The sequence below is a fragment of the Lygodium microphyllum genome, chromosome 5 (assembly GCF_053477565.2).
Source record: "Lygodium microphyllum isolate KBCC chromosome 5, Lygodium_microphyllum_v1.1.10, whole genome shotgun sequence".
NCBI lineage: Eukaryota > Viridiplantae > Streptophyta > Polypodiopsida > Schizaeales > Lygodiaceae > Lygodium > Lygodium microphyllum.
This window is the reverse complement of record NC_141139.1, coordinates 6,270,764-6,292,923: the sequence shown is the minus strand read 5'-3', so window position 1 is coordinate 6,292,923 and position 22,160 is coordinate 6,270,764. Positions and strand designations below refer to the sequence as shown.

General features: G+C 43.7%; 1 protein-coding gene across 3 annotated transcripts in view; it reads left to right on the top strand.

The window, feature by feature from the left end:
- LOC148035480 (uncharacterized) overlaps nucleotides 1–22,160 on the top strand; it is a 47,338-nt gene that overhangs the window by 21,553 nt on the left and 3,625 nt on the right. For all 3 annotated transcript variants that reach the window (XM_087677437.1, XM_087677435.1, XM_087677438.1), the window contains 3 exons: nucleotides 18,491–18,684; nucleotides 18,803–18,885; nucleotides 19,022–19,122. In XM_087677437.1, coding sequence (XP_087533563.1) covers nucleotides 18,491–18,684; nucleotides 18,803–18,885; nucleotides 19,022–19,122 — 378 coding nt within the window. The remainder of the gene's footprint in view (nucleotides 1–18,490; nucleotides 18,685–18,802; nucleotides 18,886–19,021; nucleotides 19,123–22,160) is intronic.

Sequence of the window (22,160 nt, the reverse complement as noted above, 5' to 3'; positions counted from 1 at the left end):
CCCTACAGGGTCAGTGTAGCCTAACAGGAGGAGATTATGACTCAGGTAAACGAGCTGCTAGAAAAAGGGTTGATTCAGCCCAGCTCATCTCCTTTTTATTCTCTAGTGCTTTTGGTGCACAAAAAGGATGGTTTATGGCGTATGTGCATTGATTATCGTGCTCTAAACAAGATCACAATAAAGAATCTCTTTTCGATTCCTTGGATCGGTGATGTTATGGATAGATTGCAAGGGACAATCATATTTAGCCGTATAGATTTGAAAAGTGGGTATCATTAGATACGCATTAGTCCAGAAGATGTACCTAAGACAACTTTTAGAATATCTTTTGGATTGTATGAGTTTCTTATTATGCCTTTTGGACTTACGAATGCTTCTGTCACTTTTAATCAAATGATGGATCGTATCTTCAGGCCACATAGAGGATTTATGGGCACTTTCTTTGATGGCATGATTGTCTATTCAAAGAACGAGGCGGAGCATAGAAAACACTTGGATATTGTGTTCAATCAATTGCGTGACCATAGGTTAGTTATTAATGACAAGAAAAGTAAAGTCTTTTTGCATGAAATCCACTTTTTGGGGCATATTGTATCGGTTGATGGTATTCACATGGACTTTGCAAAGGTTGAAGCAATACGATTATGGCCACCTTTGAAGAACGTGCATGAGATCCGCACCTTCTTGGGTTTATGTTCTTACTACAGGAAGTATGTACGTGGGTTTGCTGAAATTGAAGGAAAAGATGACTCCAGATCAGCAAACCCGCGTACATGCAGATAGATCCGCGGGTTTGGTAACCTTCTCCAATGTAGAACACTATTTGTTGGAGGTTGATTTTACAGTGTAGATAGACCATCAAACTTTGAGGTAGTTTTTGATGCAGATAGACCATCAAACTTTTAGGTAGTTTTTGATGCAGATACACCATCAAACTTTGAGGTAGTTTTAGATGGATTTCTGATGATGCATGGACAATTATGTGTCACAAAGAATTTAAGGCCTAGAGTTATCACTGAAAGTCATATTCCTCTGTATGCATGACACAGGCGTATTAATGCCAAGGTCAAGGTAGTGGAGCATTTATTTTATTGGCCAGTTTTGAGGCATGATGTAGAACAATTTGTTAAGACATGTATCGTATACCAAAAGGTAAAGCATGATAGGCAAAAGATGCCGGGTTTATTGCAGCCCTTGCCAATTTATTTTTGAGCTTTCTAAGACATCTTCAGGGAATGATAGGATATGGACTATCATTTGCAGGTTTAGCAAACAAGTCCATTCATTCGGGTCAGGAAGAAAATAAAGGTTGATTATATGGCACGATTGTTTTTGCAGCACATCTTTAAGTATCATGGTATGCTAGAGTCGATCATTAGTGATCGAGACCCCCAGATGACTAGTTTATTTTGGAAGGGCTTGTTTGAGAATATGGATACCACACTGAAATTCTCATCATCCTTCCATCTGTAGATAGATTGTCAGTTTGAGGAAGCAAATTCCAGAGTGTTAGATCTTTTGAGGTGCTATGTTTCAGACCACAAGTCACAGTGGGAGCAGTATTTGCCCTTGGTTGAGTTTGCTTACAACAACTTAGTGCATAGTTCTACGGGCAAAGCTCCAATTGAGGTGGTTGAGGGTGGTAAGAAGGTACCACCTATACTGCAAACTAAGAATAAGATCTTTGAGGTTGATCATTATGTGGAAAACTTGGATGTAGCCTATGCAAAGATGAAATATGCACTTCAGAGATCGCAAGAAAAGCAAAAGAGGGCAGCTAATTGACTGAGATGTGCTTTGCAGTTTGCAGAGAGTGATTATGTATTGTTGCATTTTGAAAAGGCAAGGTTGAAAAAGATGAGAGGAAGAGAAAGATTGTAATCGAAATTGAGTATGAGATACTATGGGCCCTTACAGGTGTTGGAGAAGATTAGCGATGTGGCATATTGGCTGAAATTACCTCCACATTGGTGGATACATAATGCCTTTCATGTTAGTTTATTGAGGCCTTTTCATGGTGATGTGCCATAGGATATTATTGTTTGCTGAAATTCAGCTTGAGGTTGAGGAGCTGGATGAGATTTTGGTACTTGAGCAGATTTTGACACATAAGGAAAAAAAAGTCAAAGGTAAAGTTTCCAAGAGATACTCCGTGAAATTTCAGATTATTCACAAATGGATGCTAAATGGATGGAAGAGGATGACTTGGTAGACCATCCTCAATTGTTGCAGCTTTATCTAGATGCTTTTCAGTTAGAGCCGACATTAGCTCAGGCTCCGTTGGGTTTAGTAGAGCAAGGGTGCGGAGCATTGTCTGATGCTCAAGGGGGAGGTAGCACTTCCACTCCTTCAGTTATGGACAACTCTCGTATGTAGTGGATCTTGGATGTATTTAGCATGCATCCAAGGTATTGTGCTGAGAGTATGTTTGCCATGAGATCACTACGCAGTGTACTAGTCATTGTGAGATGTATGTAGATGAGTATGAGTTTCACTCGGGCACTGGAACTATACCTTTGTTTATGATTAATTTAGCGTGAAATTTGCCTTAATTTTGAGAGAAATTCTGATAAGTTTCAGCTCAGCTTTTGATCAACTTGAGAACTGTTTATGGTCACTTTGTGATTAGTTTCGTATTAGTTTTTGCATTGATTGCTGATCAGTTTTTTGCAATTTGTTTATGATCAGTTTGGGGTCACATTTGCAATAGTTTGTGATGAGTTCTCAGATCAGCAAGTGATTAGCTTATGGTCAGATTATGCTAAGTTTTCAATGGTTTACATCTGGTTCAATAGACAACAACATATGTTTAGTCATGGTTTATGCTTGGTTATGCTATGCTATGGTTTGGTTTTGCTAGATGAGTTGAGCTCATGAGAAATAGACATGTCACATGATAATCTGGCTTTGTGAGTCTTGTTGGGGAGCTCAGCTGAGAGTGATAGAAGTTCGAGGAGGAGTGAGCGTGAGAGTTTGACGACTGAAGAGAGAGAGTTAGAGAGCAGAGTCAAGTATGATTCAATAAGAGTGTACCAACAATGTATTGGTACACAAAGAATAAAATGTATTTATACTTGGGATACGTAAGGGTACTATACATTGGGGTTAAACCGGGCCTTTATTCCAATAACCTCCCACTTAAAGGTACAATGTGAACCTCTGACTAACCAACTCCCACTAGTCATATGCAATGCTCGTGCTGAGCTTTGCTTAGACTTTTAATGAGAACATCTGCAGGGTTGTCTTGTGAGAGTGCGCAACGGAAGAAGATCACGAACACAGAGGAGAGGAGAGAGAAAGCAGAGAATGAAGGAAGAAAGTCTGCACTTACTGAGATGAATGCTGAATACCACTGAAATGGACAGAACAGTCCCTGCACGCAGCCCGGAGCGTCAGTGAGGGAACCAGGACAGACTGGAAGCAGTGGCAGCACCAATGCCGGAGACGGAGACGACGGGAGCAGTTCTGTACCTGCAGAGCATAATGCTGGACTGACTGGGGGGGCTGCTATAAATAGCCCCCAGGCCAGCAAACTGGCCGACCAGCCAAACTGGCCGACCTGGCCAGATTTGGCTGACCAGCCAGATCTGGCCGACTTTGGCCAGATCTGGCCGACTGCCCAGAAAATGGGCAGTCTGGACAAAAACAGCCCAGTTTGGGCTGTAACACACCCAGGGCTGCTGGCTAACTAAGGCAGCCACCAAAATGACCTGACAGAGCTCCTCTGTCTCCTGTCAGACTCTGACAGGAGCTCACAACCAGGAGATGACAGACTGAGACTGAAGAAGAGCAGGCTAACACCCCCTCTCAACTCCTGGGAGAGTCTGAAGACCCAAGAACCGCATGTGATGAAGCAAAGAAGCCTGAGGCAAGGGCTTCGTAAAGAGATCAGCTGCATTGGCCGCCGTAAGACAATAGACCACCACCAGCTCCGAATCCACGATCCGCTCTCGAACATAGTGATACTGAACCTCAATGTGCTTCGTGCGAGCATGAAACACCGGGTTCTTGGCCAGAGCAAGAGCACTCTGGTTATCCACGCGCAGCTCCGTAGGTCCGGTCTGGGAAAAGCCAATCTCCGCGAGTAAGCGACGGAGCCAAACTGCCTCCATAGCGGTCGAACATAGGGCCCGATACTCAGCCTCTGTAGAAGAAAGTGCCATAGTAGGCTGCTTCTTGTTGCTCCAAGAGACAGCACCAGATCCAAGGGTGAAAGCATAACCTGTAGTGGATCGTCGCGAATCCACATCACCTGCCCAATCAGAATCACTCCATCCAGAAAGGGTAATCCCATCTCCATACATGATCCCGAAGGATCGAGTCCCCTGTAAATAGCGAAGAACCCGCAAGGCCGCCTACCAGTGATCCCGGGTAGGAGTCTGCATAAAAGAAGACAATAAAGCCACCACAAAAGAGATATCCGGCCGAGTGTGAAGCAGCCAGATAAGAGAGCCGACAAGGCACCTGTAACGGGTGGGATCGGTAAGAGGAACTCCAGCTGTCAAAAGCTTGGACTCAGGGTCCATGGGGCATGAGATAGGCCGACACTCAGCCATATCAAACTCCGAAAGAAGCTCGGAGATATACCTGTGCTGCGAGATAAAAATGCCCTGTGCCATCTAATAGATCTCCAGACCTAGAAAGAAGTGAAGGATCCCTAGATCCGTCATGTCAAACTCCTGCCGAAGAATGGACCGTGTATGCTCCACCTGCTGAGTGTCGCTCCCTGTAATGATAAGATCATCCACATACAAGATAAGGAACACCGAAAGAGAATCCACAACCCGTAAGTAGAGGTTGGGATCATAAGCGGAGCGCGCAAAGCCACTGTGTAGAAAGAAGCGGTCAATCTGCTGGTACCAAGCACAAGGAGCCTGCTTTAGGCCATAAAGAGCCTTCCGCAGCCTGTAGACATGATCCTCCTTCCCCTGCACAAGAAAACCAGGAGGCTGTGAAACATAAATCTCCTCCTCAAGAACGCCATTCAGAAAAGCAGACTTGACGTCCATCTGATAGACAGGCCAACGGTGGTGAGCAGCAAGAGCCAAAAGAACTCGGATGGTGGACATCCTAGCTGTAGGAGCAAAAGTCTCAAAGTAGTCCAACCCTGCACGCTGTGCAAAACCCTTGGCAACAAGCCTAGCCTTATGCTTGTCCAAGGAGCCATCTGCAAGATACTTGGTCTTAAAGACCCATTTCACACCAATCACCTTCCGTTTCGCGGGACGCGGAACAAGCTTCCATGTATGGTTTCGCTCGATGGAATCGAGCTCGGCCTGCATAGCCTGTCTCCAAATATCCTGTGCAAGAGCCTCCTCCACAGTGGAAGGCTCCGAATCCTGAAGAATCTGTGACATAAGAGCATAGTTCACACATAGTGAACTGTCCCGTTGGGCCTGTAAACGTGCTGAGCGACGGGGACCTGTAGAAGAAGCAGGAAAGTGAGTAACACCTGAATCCTGTATGAGCCGGCGATACCCAAATCGGAGAGGGACTCCCCCTCACTGAGTGAAGGTAGATCCTCCGCATCTGAAGAAGGCTGTATATCCCGTGAAGATCCCGAAGTGGCGGTAGAAGAGCTCGTAGTAGACGAAAGCACATCCACCAAAGGGGAAAGGGAAGCCGAAGGAGGAGGAATAGGGGGGGTGCTAAGGGGCATCCTGGAAGGAAGTGAAGGGAGAGAAGGTGGGGGTGGATCTGTCGATGATGAAGAAACATCTGTAATAGAGCCATCAATCGGATCCTCAGAGGCCGAAGCCTCATCAACGATCACATCCCTGCTCACCTCAACCGTCCGTGTCGTCGGGTCATAGAGCCGATATCCCTTCGTGGTCGTACTATAACCAACGAAGATAAGCTTTCGCGACTTAGAGTTGAACTTCGTCTTCCTCTTCTTCTTGTCCACATGGACAAAAGCATCGCACCCAAAGATGCGAAAATGGGACACAGAAGGCTTCTTCCCAAAAAAAGCCTCATACGGAGTCATGTCCTGTAACGCCGAAGTCGGAGAGCGGTTGCGAATATGCATCGCTGTAGCCACCGCCTCACCCCAAAGGAAATGAGGAAGACTCCTATGCTCCAGCATAGAGCGGGCCATCTCAATCATGGTCCGATTCGCACGCTCCACCACACCATTCTCTGATGGTGTGTTTGGATGGGAATACTCCACCCGAATACCATGATCCCTGTAAAACTGAGAGAAAAGGTGAGAAGTGAACTCTCCACCGTGATCAGCTCGAACACCACGAACCTTGGAAGTGGTTTGGGTCTCCACAAACACCTGCCACTCACAGAAATGGGAGTACGCCTCGCTCTTGTACTCCAAGAGATAAGGCCACACATAACGACTAAAGTCGTCCACAATCAGCATCAAATACTTGGCCTTCCCAAGGGAGGCCGTGCCCATAGGTCCACAAAGGTCGGTATGAACCAACTCAAGCGGAGAAGTAGCCCGCCTAGAAGCAACCTGCGGGTGAGGCTGCCGGTGCTGCTTGCCCCTCAAGCAACTAGGGCACAAAGTGTGAAAAGGAGGGAAATCAGGAAGGCCCTCCACCATCTTCCTCCTAGAAGCCCGGCGAAGAGAATCGAGGTTCAAATGACCATACCGAGCATGCCAAAGCAGCCCAAGCTCATGGGAAGTCCGCGCAGCCAAGGTTGTGAGCGTATAAAGCCCACCCTCCTGTGTACCTGTCCAAAGAGCATCACCTGTAGAAGCATCCTCCACTGTGACTGCATCCTGTGTAAAAATGACTCGGGTACCTAACTGAGTAAGGCCATGCACAGATAATAGGTTAAAACCCAAATCAGGGACATAGAGAACTTTGGCGGAGGAAGACCGCCTGTCAGAAAATATAGGTAAAGTCCCCACGCCTCGAACAGGAACTGTAGAATTGTCACCAATGGTGACTGTACCCCCTCTGGAACGAAGATCCTGAAGCCAATCCTGACGGAAGGTCATATGTGAAGATGCTCCACTGTCGACGAGCCAAGGCTTCTCCTGTGTGGTAGAAGCTAGGGCAGTGTCTTCCTCAACAAAGACATGCACAAACGAAGATTCTGTTGTGGCTGGGGCCGCCTTCGTGTCCTTCTCCTTAGGCTTCAAATGGGGATACTTCTGCCAACACTTCTCCTCGGGATGAGTGCCCTTCCCACAATGGGGACACTTGGGCTTCTTCTCCTTCGCATCCTTCTTGTCCTCCTCCTTCTTGTCCTTGGCCTTCTCCTTCTTTTGTTTCTTCTTCTTGCCGCCACCTGTGCCGGCCGTAAATGCCTTGGTGGAGCCACTGGCTTCCACCTCTTTAAGTCGCTCGTCATGCTCCAAGACAAGCGGGGAAAGCTCCTCCCATAGGAGTGTCTCACGGGTCCTCGAAGTGATGAGGCTGGTGTAGAAGACATCATAACGGGGTGATGGCAGCTGAGTCAACAGAATCATCACCATATCCTCAGACGATATCAGACGACCAAGAGAGGCTAGCTCGCCTCGCATATCCTCCATCTTCGTGATGTGCTCCTTCATGGAAGAAGAACCATCAAGACTGAGCATCCGCAACTTCTTCTCCAGGGAAATCTTGTGGGCAAATGTCTTGTGCTGATACAAAGACGCAAGCTTCGTCCACACTTCCGCCGCGGTCTGTAACCTGTGAACATGTACAAGAACTGAATCATGGAGACTCATAAAAAGAAAGGAACGGGCTCGAGAGTTGAGCCTATCCCATAAGGTTGCACGGTCCATAGAGGTGCCATCGGACGAATCCACGGGGGGTCGGTCGATGGGCGAAGAAACAAGCTCCCAAAGGTCAAAGGTATCAAGGATGCAAGCCACCTTGCATGACCATAGGGAGTAGTTGGAACCATCCAACTTATCTTCCTTCGGAAAGGAAGGGAGAATCGGCACCTGTATAGAGGGAATCAAGGAAGGCATCCGCACATCTGAAGCAGTCTTCACTGAAGAAACCTTCACAGTAGATGGAACCCTCTGAGATGCATGGACTGAAGAAGGACGAGTGCGAGGAGGTTCTTCCCGATGTCGAACTTCACGATAATCCCGCCTCCGCTCAGAGGAATGATGAGAGAGAAGCTCATCCTCTGAGTCTTCAAAGCCTGAAAACTGGTAAGACATCTTCCAATCTGCAAAATACCAAAGAAAGTTGTGCCGCTGTCGAAATAGGACCAGCAATGTGGTCACCAACCACCAAGACGCAGGCTGAGGGTGCCTACAAACACCTGGATCTGCAAAACGCAAAGAGAACTGATGTCGAACACCAGAGAAGAGACCACCAGCACCAGGAAACAGCCCGGACAGAGGTCTCCAGCAGGAAAAGGGCCGCCTGAGGTGGAAGCGACCTACGGAACAGGAAAACGCAGCCTGTAGGGAGGTCGCCCAGCAGCAGGAGAGGCCGCCTGGTGGAAAACGCAGGGTTGCTGCGTCACTGGATGACGTGGCAGCCTCTGCAGTCAGCGTGGGCAGCAAACGCAGGCTGAACAGCCTCCTGTAGCAGTCGCCTGGCTGTGGTTGATCTGTTGGCAGCAGCAGCAGGGTATCTCACTCCTGAGGGTATGTCCTCCGTGCTCTCAATCAGGCGATGATACCATGTGAGAGTGCGCAACGGAAGAAGAACACGAACATAGAGGAGAGGAGAGAGAAAGCAGAGAATGAAGGAAGAAAGTCTGCACTGACTGAGATGAATGCTGAATACACTGAAATGGACAGAACAGTCCTTGCACGCAGCCCGGAGCGTCAGTGAGGGAACCAGGACAGACTGGAAGCAGTGGCAGCACCAATGCCGGAGACGGAGACGACGGGAGCAGTGCTGTACCTGCAGAGCATAATGCTGGACTGACTGGGGGGGCTGCTATAAATAGCCCCCAGGCCAGCAAACTGGCCGACCAGCCAAACTGGCCGACCTGGCCAGATCTGGCCGACCAGCCAGATCTGGCCGACTTTGGCCAGATCTGGCCGACTGCCCAGAAAATGGGCAGTCTGGACAAAAACAGCCCAGTTTGGGCTGTAACACACCCAGGGCTGCTGGCTAACTAAGGCAGCCACCAAAATGACCTGACAGAGCTCCTCTGTCTCCTGTCAGACTCTGACAGGAGCTCACAACTAGGAGATGACAGACTGAGACTGAAGAAGAGCAGGCTAACATGTCTTGTGTTTTGATCTTGGTCAATATGAGCTGACCATCATTGAGAATTTGTCTGATGAAGTGATATTGTACATCTATATGCTTTGTGTGTGAATGATACATGGCATTCTTAGCCAAATAACAACACTCTGGCTATCATATCCCAAAACTGCAGTACCCATAGACATGCCGAGATCTTCTGCAAGTCTGCTTAACCATATAGCTTCCTTAGAAGCTTTGGTAGCTGATATGTATTCAGCTTCAGTGGTACTCAGTGCAACAATGTTCTGCAACCTGGAACACCAAGAAACAACTCCACCAACAACTATGAAGACATATCTGCTGGTGGACCTACGAGTGTCCAAGGCACTTGCCATGTCTGTATCACAATAACGCTGCAAACTAAGTGCACCCTGCCCATAGCAAATGCACTTTCTTTGTGTACCCTTAAGGTATCGAAGAATACACTTGATAGCTTCCCAATGTGTTTTGCCAGGATTTGACATAAACCTGCTAACAACTCCCACTGCATGAGCAATGTTTGGACGAGTAGCAATCATAGCATATATAAGAGAGCCACAAGCTGATGCATAAGGGATTCCTTTCATAGCATTTGCTTCCATGTCATCTTTTGGGCTGTTGGCTTTGCTAAGTTTAAGGTAAGGATGTAAGGGTATCCCAAAAGGCTTAGCTTTAGCCATGTTAAATCTGTCTAGTACTTTTTCAATGTACTTTTCTTGAGATAAAAACAACAATTTCTGCATTCTATCTCTACAAATCCTCATGCCCAAATATGCTGTGCATTCCCCAAATCTTTCATGGAGAAGGCTGATTTTAGCTGATTTTTGAGATCATCCAAGCTAGTCTTTCTTTTCCCAGCTAGCAACATATCATCCACATACAAAACAAGTATGATGGGGCTGCCATGTGTATCCTTTTTCATGTACAAGCAATGATCTACATGGCTGTGTGTAAACTCATGAGATAGCATAAAAGTGTCAAACTTTTTTTTTGTATATTGCCGTGGTGCTTGCTTCAGCCCATACAGGCTGCGTTTTAGCTTACACACCATCTGCTCTTTTCCAATAACTACAAAGCCCTCAGGGTGTTTCGTGTAGATTTCCTCATTAATTCACCATGCAAGAAAGCTATTTTTACATCCATTTGATATAGCTCTAAATCTAAAGTAGCAGTGAGAGGAAAAAGCGCACATAGAGTGGTCATCTTCACAACAAGTGAAAAGACATCTTGAAAGTCAATCCCTTTCTTTTGTGCATACCTTTTGGCAACTAGCCTTGCCTTGTACGTTGGTTTTCCATCAACTATCTTTACTTTGTACACCCATTTGTTTGGAAGTGGCTTCCTTCTCTGGGCAGAGACACAAGATCCCAAGTATCATTTGCATATAGAGATTTAATCTCTTCCTGTATAGCTAGCTCCCACTTATTGCTGAACTCACATGACTTGGCCTCTTTGTATGTAAGAGGCTCACCCTCTTCTGTAAGCATCACATAATGCAAGGAGGGGTCAAATCTATGTGGTTGCTTTCTTACACGTGTAGACCTGCATACCCAATGATCAATATTTTCAAGAATTGAGTCTACATCTGGAGGTATATTATTTTCAGCATTTATTGGCTGCTGTAAGCTATTTTCAGCATGCTGTTCATGCTGTACAGCACCTTCATATTCATTTCCAGCACTTGCATTTTCATAATCTGCAAGCCTATCTTGCTGTCCGTGACCTCCTTGTGCTTCTATTTGCTGTCCATCATCATCTGGCTAAAAAATAACGGGCTGATCATCAGTTTCAACCTGTGCTACAGCACCATGAGGCTCATTTTCTGAAGTAATAGGTGGCTGCAAACTTTGAAACTTCCTCCTTTTCAGATCTTCATTAGAGGCTAAAGTGCCTTTCAGCAAATTTGTCTCATTAAACACAACATTACGACTGCGAATAAATTTTTTGGACAAAGGTAACCACACTTTGTAGCCAAATTCACCCTCATCACCATAGCCCATGAAAATGCCTCTGGTGGATTTTGGGTCAAGTTTGTTCCTCAGCTTATCCCTAATATGCACAAAAGCATCGCAACCAAATATGCGTAAATGGTCATATGAGGCCGATTTGCCAGACCAAATCTCCTCAAGGATGCCATTATTTAAGGACTTGTTTCGAGAGCGGTTGCAAATGTGAACCACGGTTTTGAGTCTCTCTCCCCAAAATTCATGAGGGAGATTAGTAGTGGACAATATGCACCACACTCTTTCACATAAAGTCCTATTATATCTTTCAGCCACCCCATTTGAAAAAAGGTTGTAAGGGGTTGTAAGCTCCCTCTTAATACCATGCAAGTCACAAAAGGACTTGAATTCAGTTGATGTGAACTCATTCCCATTATTAGTTCTCAAGCATTTCAGCTTTCTACCTCTCTGAGGTCACAAAAGGACTTGAATTCAGTTGATGTGAACTCATTCCCATTATTAGTTCTCAAGCATTTCAGCTTTCTACCTCTCTGAGAGTGGTCACAAATGCATGAAAAGTCTTAAAAGCAGCAAACACTTCACTTTTCTTTTTTAGCAAGTATACCCAAATCTTCTTGGATTAGTCATCAATAAAGGAGACAATATGCAGCACCACCCAATGATTTCACGAGCATACTATATACATCAGAATGCACTTAGTCCAAAACATTGGGCTTAGGAGAGACACTAGAGTAAAATGAATTTTTAATTTGCTTTCCAAACTGACACTCATTACAAAAGTCAAGTTTAGAGCCTTTTCCATCAACCCTCTTTAGAGAGGTAAGGTATCAAGTCCTTTTTGACTCATATGACCTAATCTCTTATGTCATAACTCCAAGTGGCTGCAAATTTCAGCAACTGCCAGAAACTTGCCATTCAAGTCTTTATAGTGCAAACAATACAAAGTGCCCTTCTTAGTTCCTTTTGCAATAAGCATGGAACCCTTTTTCACTTTCCACAAACCATCACCAAACAGTGTGGTGTAGCCATGCAAGTCAAGCTGGCCAACAGACAATAAACTCTTTTTAATGCCAGACATATATCTGACAGCTTTCAACACAAGCTCTTGACCATTGTCTAAAGACAAGTATATAGTGCCAATCCCATCAATGCTGGAAGCATGGCTATTTTCAAGATACACCTTTTCATAACTGCTTGCATTGAACATAGCAAAACACTCCAAGCAAGGAGTTACATGGAAAGAGGTACTAGAGTCTATAATCCAAGTCTCAATGACACCATCATTAACTGACAAGAGTGCATCAATCACATCAGCCTTGGTAATATGCATATCTTGCATGTGCCATATAATGGCATCGTAATCAATTGCACATAATACATCAACCTCTGTATCTGAAAGCTCCGCTGTGACCACACTAGAGGCCACATTGGCCTTTTCTTTGCCTTTGGTTGCCTCAAATGCATCTGTCTTATCTTCCTTTTTATTTTTATCTCCTGCATTCTTCTTTCTCTCTTGTTCCTTCTTGTAATACTTGCAATCAGGTTTCTTGTGGCCCTTTTGACCACAGTGATAGCAAGTAATGTCACTCTTTTCCTTTTCTTTGCTCTTGCTCCTGTTTCTTTGTCCTACATTTGCATTTTTCTTTTCAGCCTTGCCTCTTACACTATAAGCTGAGTTGCTGCCTTCTCCACTCGATATACGTCTAATCTTTTCATTTAAGATAGAACCCCTCACCCCATCATATGAGAGATTGGGTTTATTGCTGAGTGAAACCACCAAGGTCTCATAAGAGTCAGGTAGTGTCACGATAAAAAAGATCGCCCTCAACTTATCATTAAAGTCCAAATTTGCATCTTTGAGCTGATTTAGAATCCTTGTAAATGCACTCAAGTGCTCAGCTGCAGGCTTTGACTCATCCAGTCGCATATTCACCAACTTGTGCATTAAATGCACTTGATTAACAGGTGTGGTGATCTCATAGGTAGTTTTCAGCTTCTCCAATATTGCATGACCTGTATCTAAACCCTTAATGTCTGTCAAGATGTCATCAATGACACCCATCTTTATGTAAGCCACAGTCTTTTTATTTACTCTGGCTCAATCTGCATCAGATATTAGTGTAGGTTTATCTTCTTGCAAAGCATCCTCACAATCCTTCAGAAACAAAATGCCCTGCATATGGTCTTTCCAAAGATCAAAGCCATGACCATGAAACCGTTTGATTTTCATCAAACTCTTGATGTGTGAACTGGACGAAGTTGCGGCCATTTTATCACAAACACAAGAGTAAATGCACTAAACTGTTGAAGCACAAGCTGAACCAACAAAATACACTGCTGTTCTTTCTCAACTAGAAATAAATCTTTGCTGTTTGTACATGAACCAGCCACCACACCGGTAAAAAATAGAGAAATTTTTCAAATTCTGTTCAAATCCCCAAAATTTCAAGTCCAAAATTGCACAAATGTTAGCCAATCTGACCTAGCTGAGCAAAACTTTGCCAATGCATAAAAAGCCCCAAATTTCTGGTATCCAATGTTAAGAAATTTTGCTCAAAGTTGCAAAATTCTGACTAATTTGGGAAAATCCCCAAATTAATTTAGGTCACCACACGCAATGTTTGCAATTCCCGACTTCAAAATCACTGGCAGGCATAAGCAATGTCAAATTTGGGAGAAGCCCCAATTTTTCCGGGCAAGAATTGCATAGATCTGGAAACTGTGGTTCCACGTGTGAATGCCTTCAAAGGAAAGGGGTTAAAAGGGAATTTTTAATGAAAAACTTGTTTTTTAGAAAAAAATATGACGGGGAGGGGGATCTATTGATCCGTCAGCTTGGGTCACGACTTTGCAGTTGGTGTATCCTTGCCACACGCTAGACCCGTCTTCAGCCCATGGTCGCCTGCAGATCGTTGCCTGCCCGTCGCCAGCCCGTGACCAACATGCCTGGTCGCTCCCTGTACATGCGGTCTTTTGTCTCAGCTTGACACACCACCTGTTGCTTGAACTGTTCGCTTGGTCAGCTGTCTATGGCGCCTACTCTCACTTGCTGTTTGGTCAGCATGACGTGTGCTGCACATGCCACGAGAGTCTATTCGCGAGTTGCTTGCACCGTTAACAACCCTTGGTTTTGAGAAACGTGTAGAATCTACAGCTTTGATACCTTGCTGGGGAGCTCAAGTAAGAGTGACAGAAGTTTAAGGAGTGAGCATGAGTATGACGGCTATATATATATATATATATATATATATATATATATATATATATATATATATATATATATATATAGAGAGAGAGAGAGAGAGAGAGAGAGAGAGAGAGAGAGAGAGAGAGAGAGAGAGAGAGAGAGAGAGAGAGAGAGAGAGCAGAGTCAAGTACGATTCGATAAGAGTGTACCAACAATGAATTGGTACACAAAGAATAAAATGTATTTATACTTAGAGCACGTAAGGGTGCATTCACATGTACAGCGTGCTTGCACTATACAAGGGGGTTAAATCGGGCCTTTATTCCAACAAGTCTTATATTATACTATGATTGGTTGGTAATTTTCAGCATGTGCTGGGCATATGGAATGGTTGAGCAATAGTGCGCAATGTTGTGTTAACTATGATATCTTGTGGAAATTCCAATCCACTATTTTGCTTTTGATGCATTTGAAAGTGCAATCGAGGACGATTACGAGGATTTTAAGGGGGAGGGCTGTCATAAGGACATGTATTTTTGAAACCTCACTTAACATGTGGATTAAATTTTAATCACATGGTTAAGTAAATGTTGCACATGTGAGGTGTAACTGGGGTTAAGGTAAATTCAGGATTCCTAGACCTAGGAAAATCACGGGATGTCAAAGGCAAAAGCTGCTATAAGTTATGTTGCACATGTACTTGATGGTATCTGGTGCCAGTTGTTGGCCTAGGTCATTCATTTGGCCATAAGTGTCAGTTAGTGACATTAGGGAAGTTGCGTTTAATGGTATCTAATGCCAATTTGATTGTCAAAGATGACGCAGAGACACTCGGGAATGGAAGTTGCCTAGCCAATTTAATTATTGGCTAGTTAGATTATTTCTCAGGGCATCGGGATAATTATTAGATTGAAGATTAATAGTTAATTATGGATAAGCTGGAAAAACCATTTGGGAAGGCTGCCACTTACCAAAATGCCCATGCAAGATTGAAAAACGTCTTTAGAGGTTGTAAATACATTTTAGTATATTTAGCTTGCAAGAGAGGGGTGAGGAGATGCTACTGGTCTGATACCTTCTGAGGCTGCGAGGGGCAAGAGAAGACCAATCAACATCAGGTAACAGCATCTACAGGTTGTTGAGACAGGGCAACAGCAGTAAATGATTGATTTTCTTCAGTATTTTGCATCTAAAAGCTGTTGAGACAGGGCAATACCAGTAAATGATAGATTTTCTTTAGTTTGTTGGGAAGGAAGTCTGAATTTTCTCTCTCCTCAGCATTCTTTCTCATCTCCCAACCTTTCTACAGCCTTGCTTCGAAGATTACAGCATTGAGATCACTAGAGGCTGAGAAATTTCAGATTTCTCTATTGTAAACCCTAATCTACATCAGAAATTTGAGTTTAGTAGCAGGCTCGAGAAGCATGCCACAAATTGGAAGCTCCAAAACTTGGATTCAACAGGGCTGAAGTTGTTTTTAGCCCATTCAAGTGGAGGGACCAACAAATCATTGAATTTGGGGCATTTTCCATGTCCATCAAAGTGGGTGAAGGCCAATTGATTGCTGGAATCAAGGGGAAATCAGATTGAAGACTTGGTGGTCATTTTGGATAGTAAGGGGAGTTGGAATACCGAAAGGGATTTGGAAAATCCCATTGTATATCAACTTCTTCTTCAATTAAGTTAAAGAAATGCCGAAAAGGGTGCTAGTTTTGGAGCCAACAGGGTGTCCAATGCCCAAGATTATATGGTAAAGTGTGCATTTCAGTTTTGTGAATTTGCTATTGCTGTAAATAGTGCTTATTCAGGTTATTTACCATGCTATCCGAGGAGGAAGGTTGGTTACATGGGAGATGAGTAGTCAATATCATAGCCATGTCTTCATATGATATCTTCCAAGCTCCTACTAAGGAATGCAAGCTCATCTTGTCGTCCCTCCATTTTGTTGATATGATTCTTCCTAAGGAGAATCATCAATAGATAACATTTGGAGCTTCTTCTCAAGAGTGATGCAATGTGCAAAGGTCTCGACTTAGTATAGAGAAGATAAGGTCCAAACTTTCCTTGTGGAGCAAATTTGTCAACATATACAAGGAAAGAATCATAAGAGCTCATAAAGAGGAAGGAACGGGCTTGAGAGTTGAGCTGATCTATTGGATCGGGAATAGCTTGATCGTTAGTTGATGCAATATGAGGGCCTCCAATGGATGGGAAGTAGCGGTGGTAACAAAATCCCATTAATCAAAGCATTGAGAATGTACTTCACTTTGCAAGAACAAAGGGAGTAGTTTGTCGCATCCAACCGATGCTTCTTGGGCAGTGGGGGAAGAATAGACACATGACAAGGGGTGCTGTAGTGGGCAAATGGCATCCTTTATAGTTGGACTTGTGTAGAAACATAGAGAGAAGGTGGGGTGAAGGAGGCCTTGACCGCTCTGATCTTTTGGACTTGTTAGAGTATTAATCTTTGGGGGATCAGGCCTTTGCTCTTTGGTCTTCTTCTTTGTGTCAATTCTTGCAATCTCTAGGATTATGATGGTCTTCATGGCGATTAGACTAATAGGAGCATTGGTCATTGGTCTTTTGAGCTTTGACAGTCCTCATCATTATCATCAGACCAGAGGAACCAGTGATCCATTTATCCTTCAAAGTGCAAGCAGCACACAAAGAGACTGCTGTGTTTTGATGCTGGGCTGCGTGAATGGAGTGGTCAGCGGCACTGCTGCAAACCAACATGTACTTGCTTCACATATGGCAGAAATAGCTCGAACAATGCAAGAAAATTTGTGTTTGATGATGCTGGGGCTGGAATATGCTGTTGCCAACTGGGATTGGCAATTGGCCACACTCGTATGGCTGATTGATGTGTAAAACCTGCACAAAATTACAAGGTTTGTGTGGTCTCCTCTTCATAGAATCTCTGGGTCCTCTCTTTTGGCGATGATACCAAGTGTGCAATAGAAGAAGAATATGAGCACGAAGAGTGAAGGAGAGAGAGAGACTGAAATAAATGCAGAGAATGGAAAGAAAATCTGCACTGATCTGAAAATGCAATGCTGAATACAATCTGGACTGACCAGTCCCATGTAGCCCGAAGTGACAGGGAAGGCATCATATCAGGCTGATGACGGAGGAATGCACAGGCTGATGGAGAGAATGCTGAACCTGCAAAACTGAATAATGACCTTTTTTTTGGGGACGGGGGGGGGGGGCTGCTTTAAATAGAGGAAGTGGCCCCAAATTGGCGGACTGCATAATTTGGGCCAAATATATAGCCAACTGCACTCCTTGTGGCTGCAATTAATGCAGCTGCCTGCACGAAACCTGATCACCAACTCCGCACGTGTGAACGCAGACTGGGGTGGCACAAAATTGAGATGCATTGAGCTGGATAAATTGAGAGCCAGTGTGAACATACAAAAACTTACTAAATCTAAAACACACACAAATGAAAGGGCTGGAAACAATCAGAGCACCTCTGTCTCTGTTAGAATATGATGGAGCTCACAACCAGGAGATGACCAGCATGAAATAAGACAGGCTAACAAGAGCTTCCCAATAATTATAGTTGCTTGAAGGTGTTCCAGCTCATCACAATACCCTATCAACCATCCATGGGGTTCTTCTTCCATTCTTCATACCTAAATTCACTTATCTGCTGTTCATTCTGCTGCAGCTTGTGGTTGATCCCAAGGGAGAGAAAAATGAAAAAGGCAAATCTATCTTGTTCCAAAGGCTCCATGAGCTGATTAATGACTAATTAATGGGTTTTGGATTGCCCAAACTTTCACATGGCCTGCTTAGCCATTAAACATTAAAATGGCTTGACTTTGGTAAACTTTTTGAATTTAATATTCTGCTGAGATTTTTGATTGAACTTTCACTTAAATTGAAAGTTTCACTTCTAATCTTAGAAAATTAAATATACCAAGGTCCAACCCAAGTTCCACATTGGTAATGCAATGTCCATCATATTTGGAGCTAGGAGTTCCAGAATTAAAAATTAGTTAAGAGTAAATTTGTATGCTTGGGACATACCTCCCTGTTGAACAATTGTCCAAGCAACATTTGCAACTGCTGCCATATGTGTATCCAACATGTATAATATAGAAAGGCCTGCAATGTTTTTTATGTGTGAGAATTTCAGTGTCCTCTCTCAAGGCTTACAAGTCCAGGTTTTTTTCTCCCCCCAGACATTTAATGGTGATTTTTTCAAGGCTATTATCAAGAAGCAGAAATCAGAATTGAATCAAGAAGTTGAGCAGTCAAGTCCAGCTGTTAAAGCTCTATTGCGAACTGGCATCCATGTTCTAGAGTCACATGTGAAGGCTCTGTCTTCCATGCTGGACTTCAATGAGGCAGATGCTTTTTACATGTTTGAGGCCAGGTGAAGGCTCTTCTACAATCTTGTTTGAGGTTTAACTTGATGCCACTTGAGCAGATCTAGAATTGTTTCAAGTTCTTAATTAAATGCCATATGCTGATGCTGGTGGTATATGGCACAGCTCATGCCACTATGTCAATAGTTCAGGGAAAAGACAGGCAGTCAATTTGCAAAAGGCTACATCCAATATTCCAGATATATTTTGTAAGCATCATGTAAATCAGAAGCTTTTTCAGATTTTGGCTTTCAGACTTGCTTGAATTGTGGTTTACTCTTTTAAGGACTTTCTTAGAACATCGTATGCTTTTTAACTGTTTTTTGTCTATGCATGTGAACTCAGCACCACTGGTACCAGTTATTTTGGAGGGGATAAACAAGAGTGATGAAAGACGCCTAGGCATGAGGCTATTGTGTGCATGGTATCTGCAGGTTCAAGTTGAGGTAATAACTTGTTGGTTTTGCTCGTATTTGTCATACATGCTAATCATTGCTTGTAATTTTTGTCTTCTGTTGGCTTTCTAAGCGATGCTATGTACTTCCCATCCCACTGAAGCACTCTGTAAAAATTCAAGTGCTTGCATCAGTGATCACGTCTGCAGTATCTACTCCTAGTCATAGTACGTGTTGGAACATTTACGCCTGGAGACACTGGCTGGTGTTCCCAACTCTTGCTTTCAAACACAGAGTCATGAAAAAGGCAGACAATAGAGAGACACCCATGGAATTGAACTGTTGAAGTGAGAGGTAGCAAGTGATGTATTGTTTAAACACCAAAAGCATCCTATAATAGGTCGGCATGAAATATCTGCCAATTAATACAGTCAATGGCCTAAAAGTTGGCTGTCTCCTAATCTTGGCATAAAAAGTTAGAATATAAGACAAACAATCTAATGCTGGTTATGCTTTAGTTGCGTCTGACTGCATCAATCTGGATCTAAAGATTTCTAGTTTAGGAAATGGAAGCTTTTGCTGGGCAGTACTGAAGAAATATGCCATTGGTCTGAAATTGAAGATAACTGCTCTTGCCCATGTTATTTGAGTGGCCTAAATTCCTCTATAAAAGGGCATATTGTGGGCATCCTAACCTCCCACATTCTCTGATCTTCCAACTGATCATTCCCTTCCTGCATCAGTTTCTCTCCCTTGGATGTTGACCTTATTTAGAGCTGCTGCCTATGTCTGCTGGCTGGCCCCCAATTGCTGCTTAGTACATAGGACCTGCTGCCATCTGCATTTTTAGCTTTTGCACGCATATGGAGGCTGTCACCCATCAGCTGCTGCATTTGCCATGCAGTTGCATCTTCGGGAGCTGCATTTTCATTTGATGCTCACTTGATGACTGTCACCTATCTCATTCATGCATCTCCTAGAGGTGTTGTTAGAGCTTCCATTTGCATATCACTATTGTTGCCCTTGGAGACACTTTTTCTTCATCATTAGCTATGGAGGGCTGCACCTCATTCCCTTCACCGCTGTCCACATCTATCTGGTGTCCAGATCTATCCATTATTTCCTTTGACTTACCCCCTACCTAGAGGAGTGCTATTCACTCTCTCCACAATGCACATTACTTGTACAAGTGTTGCTGCACTCCATAAGCCAGGATAGTGCAACTTTCTCAAGTTATCGCATCATCACCTACTCCTTGGCTTGCCCTCAGCCTTTGTCCTATCAGCACGTAGGTCCTAACACCATTGAATTATTGTCGTATGATTTTGTTCAATCATTCCTTCATTCTTTGTCTTTTTGTGTTCATTCTCTACTAGTGGATGTCGTACACTATTGTCTCTACTGCAAACCCTACCATTTTTTTATAGCAGGGTTGACATGTTAAGTCCATTTCTTTGAGCAATCCTTAGATGTGAAAAAGTCAAATTATTTGCATATCTCATTCCTAGAAGGTGCCTAGGCTTTACAATCTACAAGTTGGGAGCCCAACTAGGCAAGTAGAAAACACATTTTAATGTAACAAATTGGTGATGTTGATCAAATCACACTTTGTGAAGCTCTAACAATCAGAGTAAAGTAGGAGTATGGCCCCATCTTCCTAGAGTGACTGCAGTGTATCTCTTTGCTAAATGTTTCTGGATGATGGCACATTGATGTCCTAAGATATTATCTCTAGTACTAGAGTTGGCTTAGCCTCCTTTGTAATGTCTTTCATCGCTATGATAAAAGTACTTGCCTAGTTCTTGTTGGATTCTAATGATTCATGTGAGATAGGATGTGGGGGCATGTGGAGATACAATAGGGTTTGTGAAAGAAACACACAGTGTATGACTACGATTGAAACACAGTGAACAGAGACACTCACACAAAATTTGAAATTGAAGGATGAAGGTAAACTGAATGAATAAAAAGTGTTGAATAACGAATGAATAAACGTGTGTATGCAATGCTCAAGGGTAGAATTGTCCAAAAAACGATGGCTCTCTTGGGAGCATAGTGAGGGAGGAGTGTTGGAGAGTGTCATTCTTTGGTAATGGATCCAAAGTGCAGCAACCATGGTGTCGAGGCATAAAATGGTGAGGATGTAGTAGAGTGGAGTTGAAGCTTGAGGGTGATGCAAGTACAATAGTCATGTGGCAGTTGATGTAGTAGATATGGAAGGCTAAAAATAGCAATGTAGCAGGCTAGAAACCATAATGGGGCAAGTCTTTGAGGTTGGAGAAGGTAAACACAAAAGTGCCTAGCCTAGCTAGAGTCTTTGGATGATTGATAAGAAAGTGGAAGATAAAATGCAAGAGTACGTTGTTCTAACAGGTGCAGGAGAGCAGATGGCGGCATGTTGGAAGAAAACACCGCAATGGGTAGCCACTAGGTGATCAGAGTGGCAGCAACTAGAGTGGGCAACTGTGAAGAAATGGGATACAAGGGATGCAAATAACATAGTGTACTCTCTATTCATAAAGATGGAACCAATTGAAACTTTGTGGGTTTGTTTATCGAACACCGTGACATGCTAGCGACTTTGAGATTTGGGATCGTTTGATGAGCCAATTTACAAAGATGGAATCAACTAAAACTGTGACTGTGAGATTTGGGATTGTTTAATGAGCTAATTTACAAAGATGGAACCAACTAAAACTGTGTGGATTTGATTATTGAACACTACGACACACTAGTGCATTTGAGTTTTGGGATCGTTTGATGAGCCAATGAAGGTTTAATGTGCGATGCACATTTTTGAGTTTAACACCCCCTCTTAGGCCCAAGGTGGAAACAAAGAGGGATTGCCAAGCAAAGTTCACCCCCACTCTACCTTGAGAGGTTTCACCTTAAACCATTGAGGGCTTTGGTGAATGGGTGCATGTCAGCTGCCCAGGAATTGATGTGAGTAAGGTGCTCACAAGTGCCATGTACAATGGGATACATAAGAGTAATGCAAGATGATGAGAATGCACATACAACAAGGTGTCACTTGAATAGTATTCCTCTTGAAAATTTTTTTGCCTTGTCAAAGCAACCGTTTACAAAGA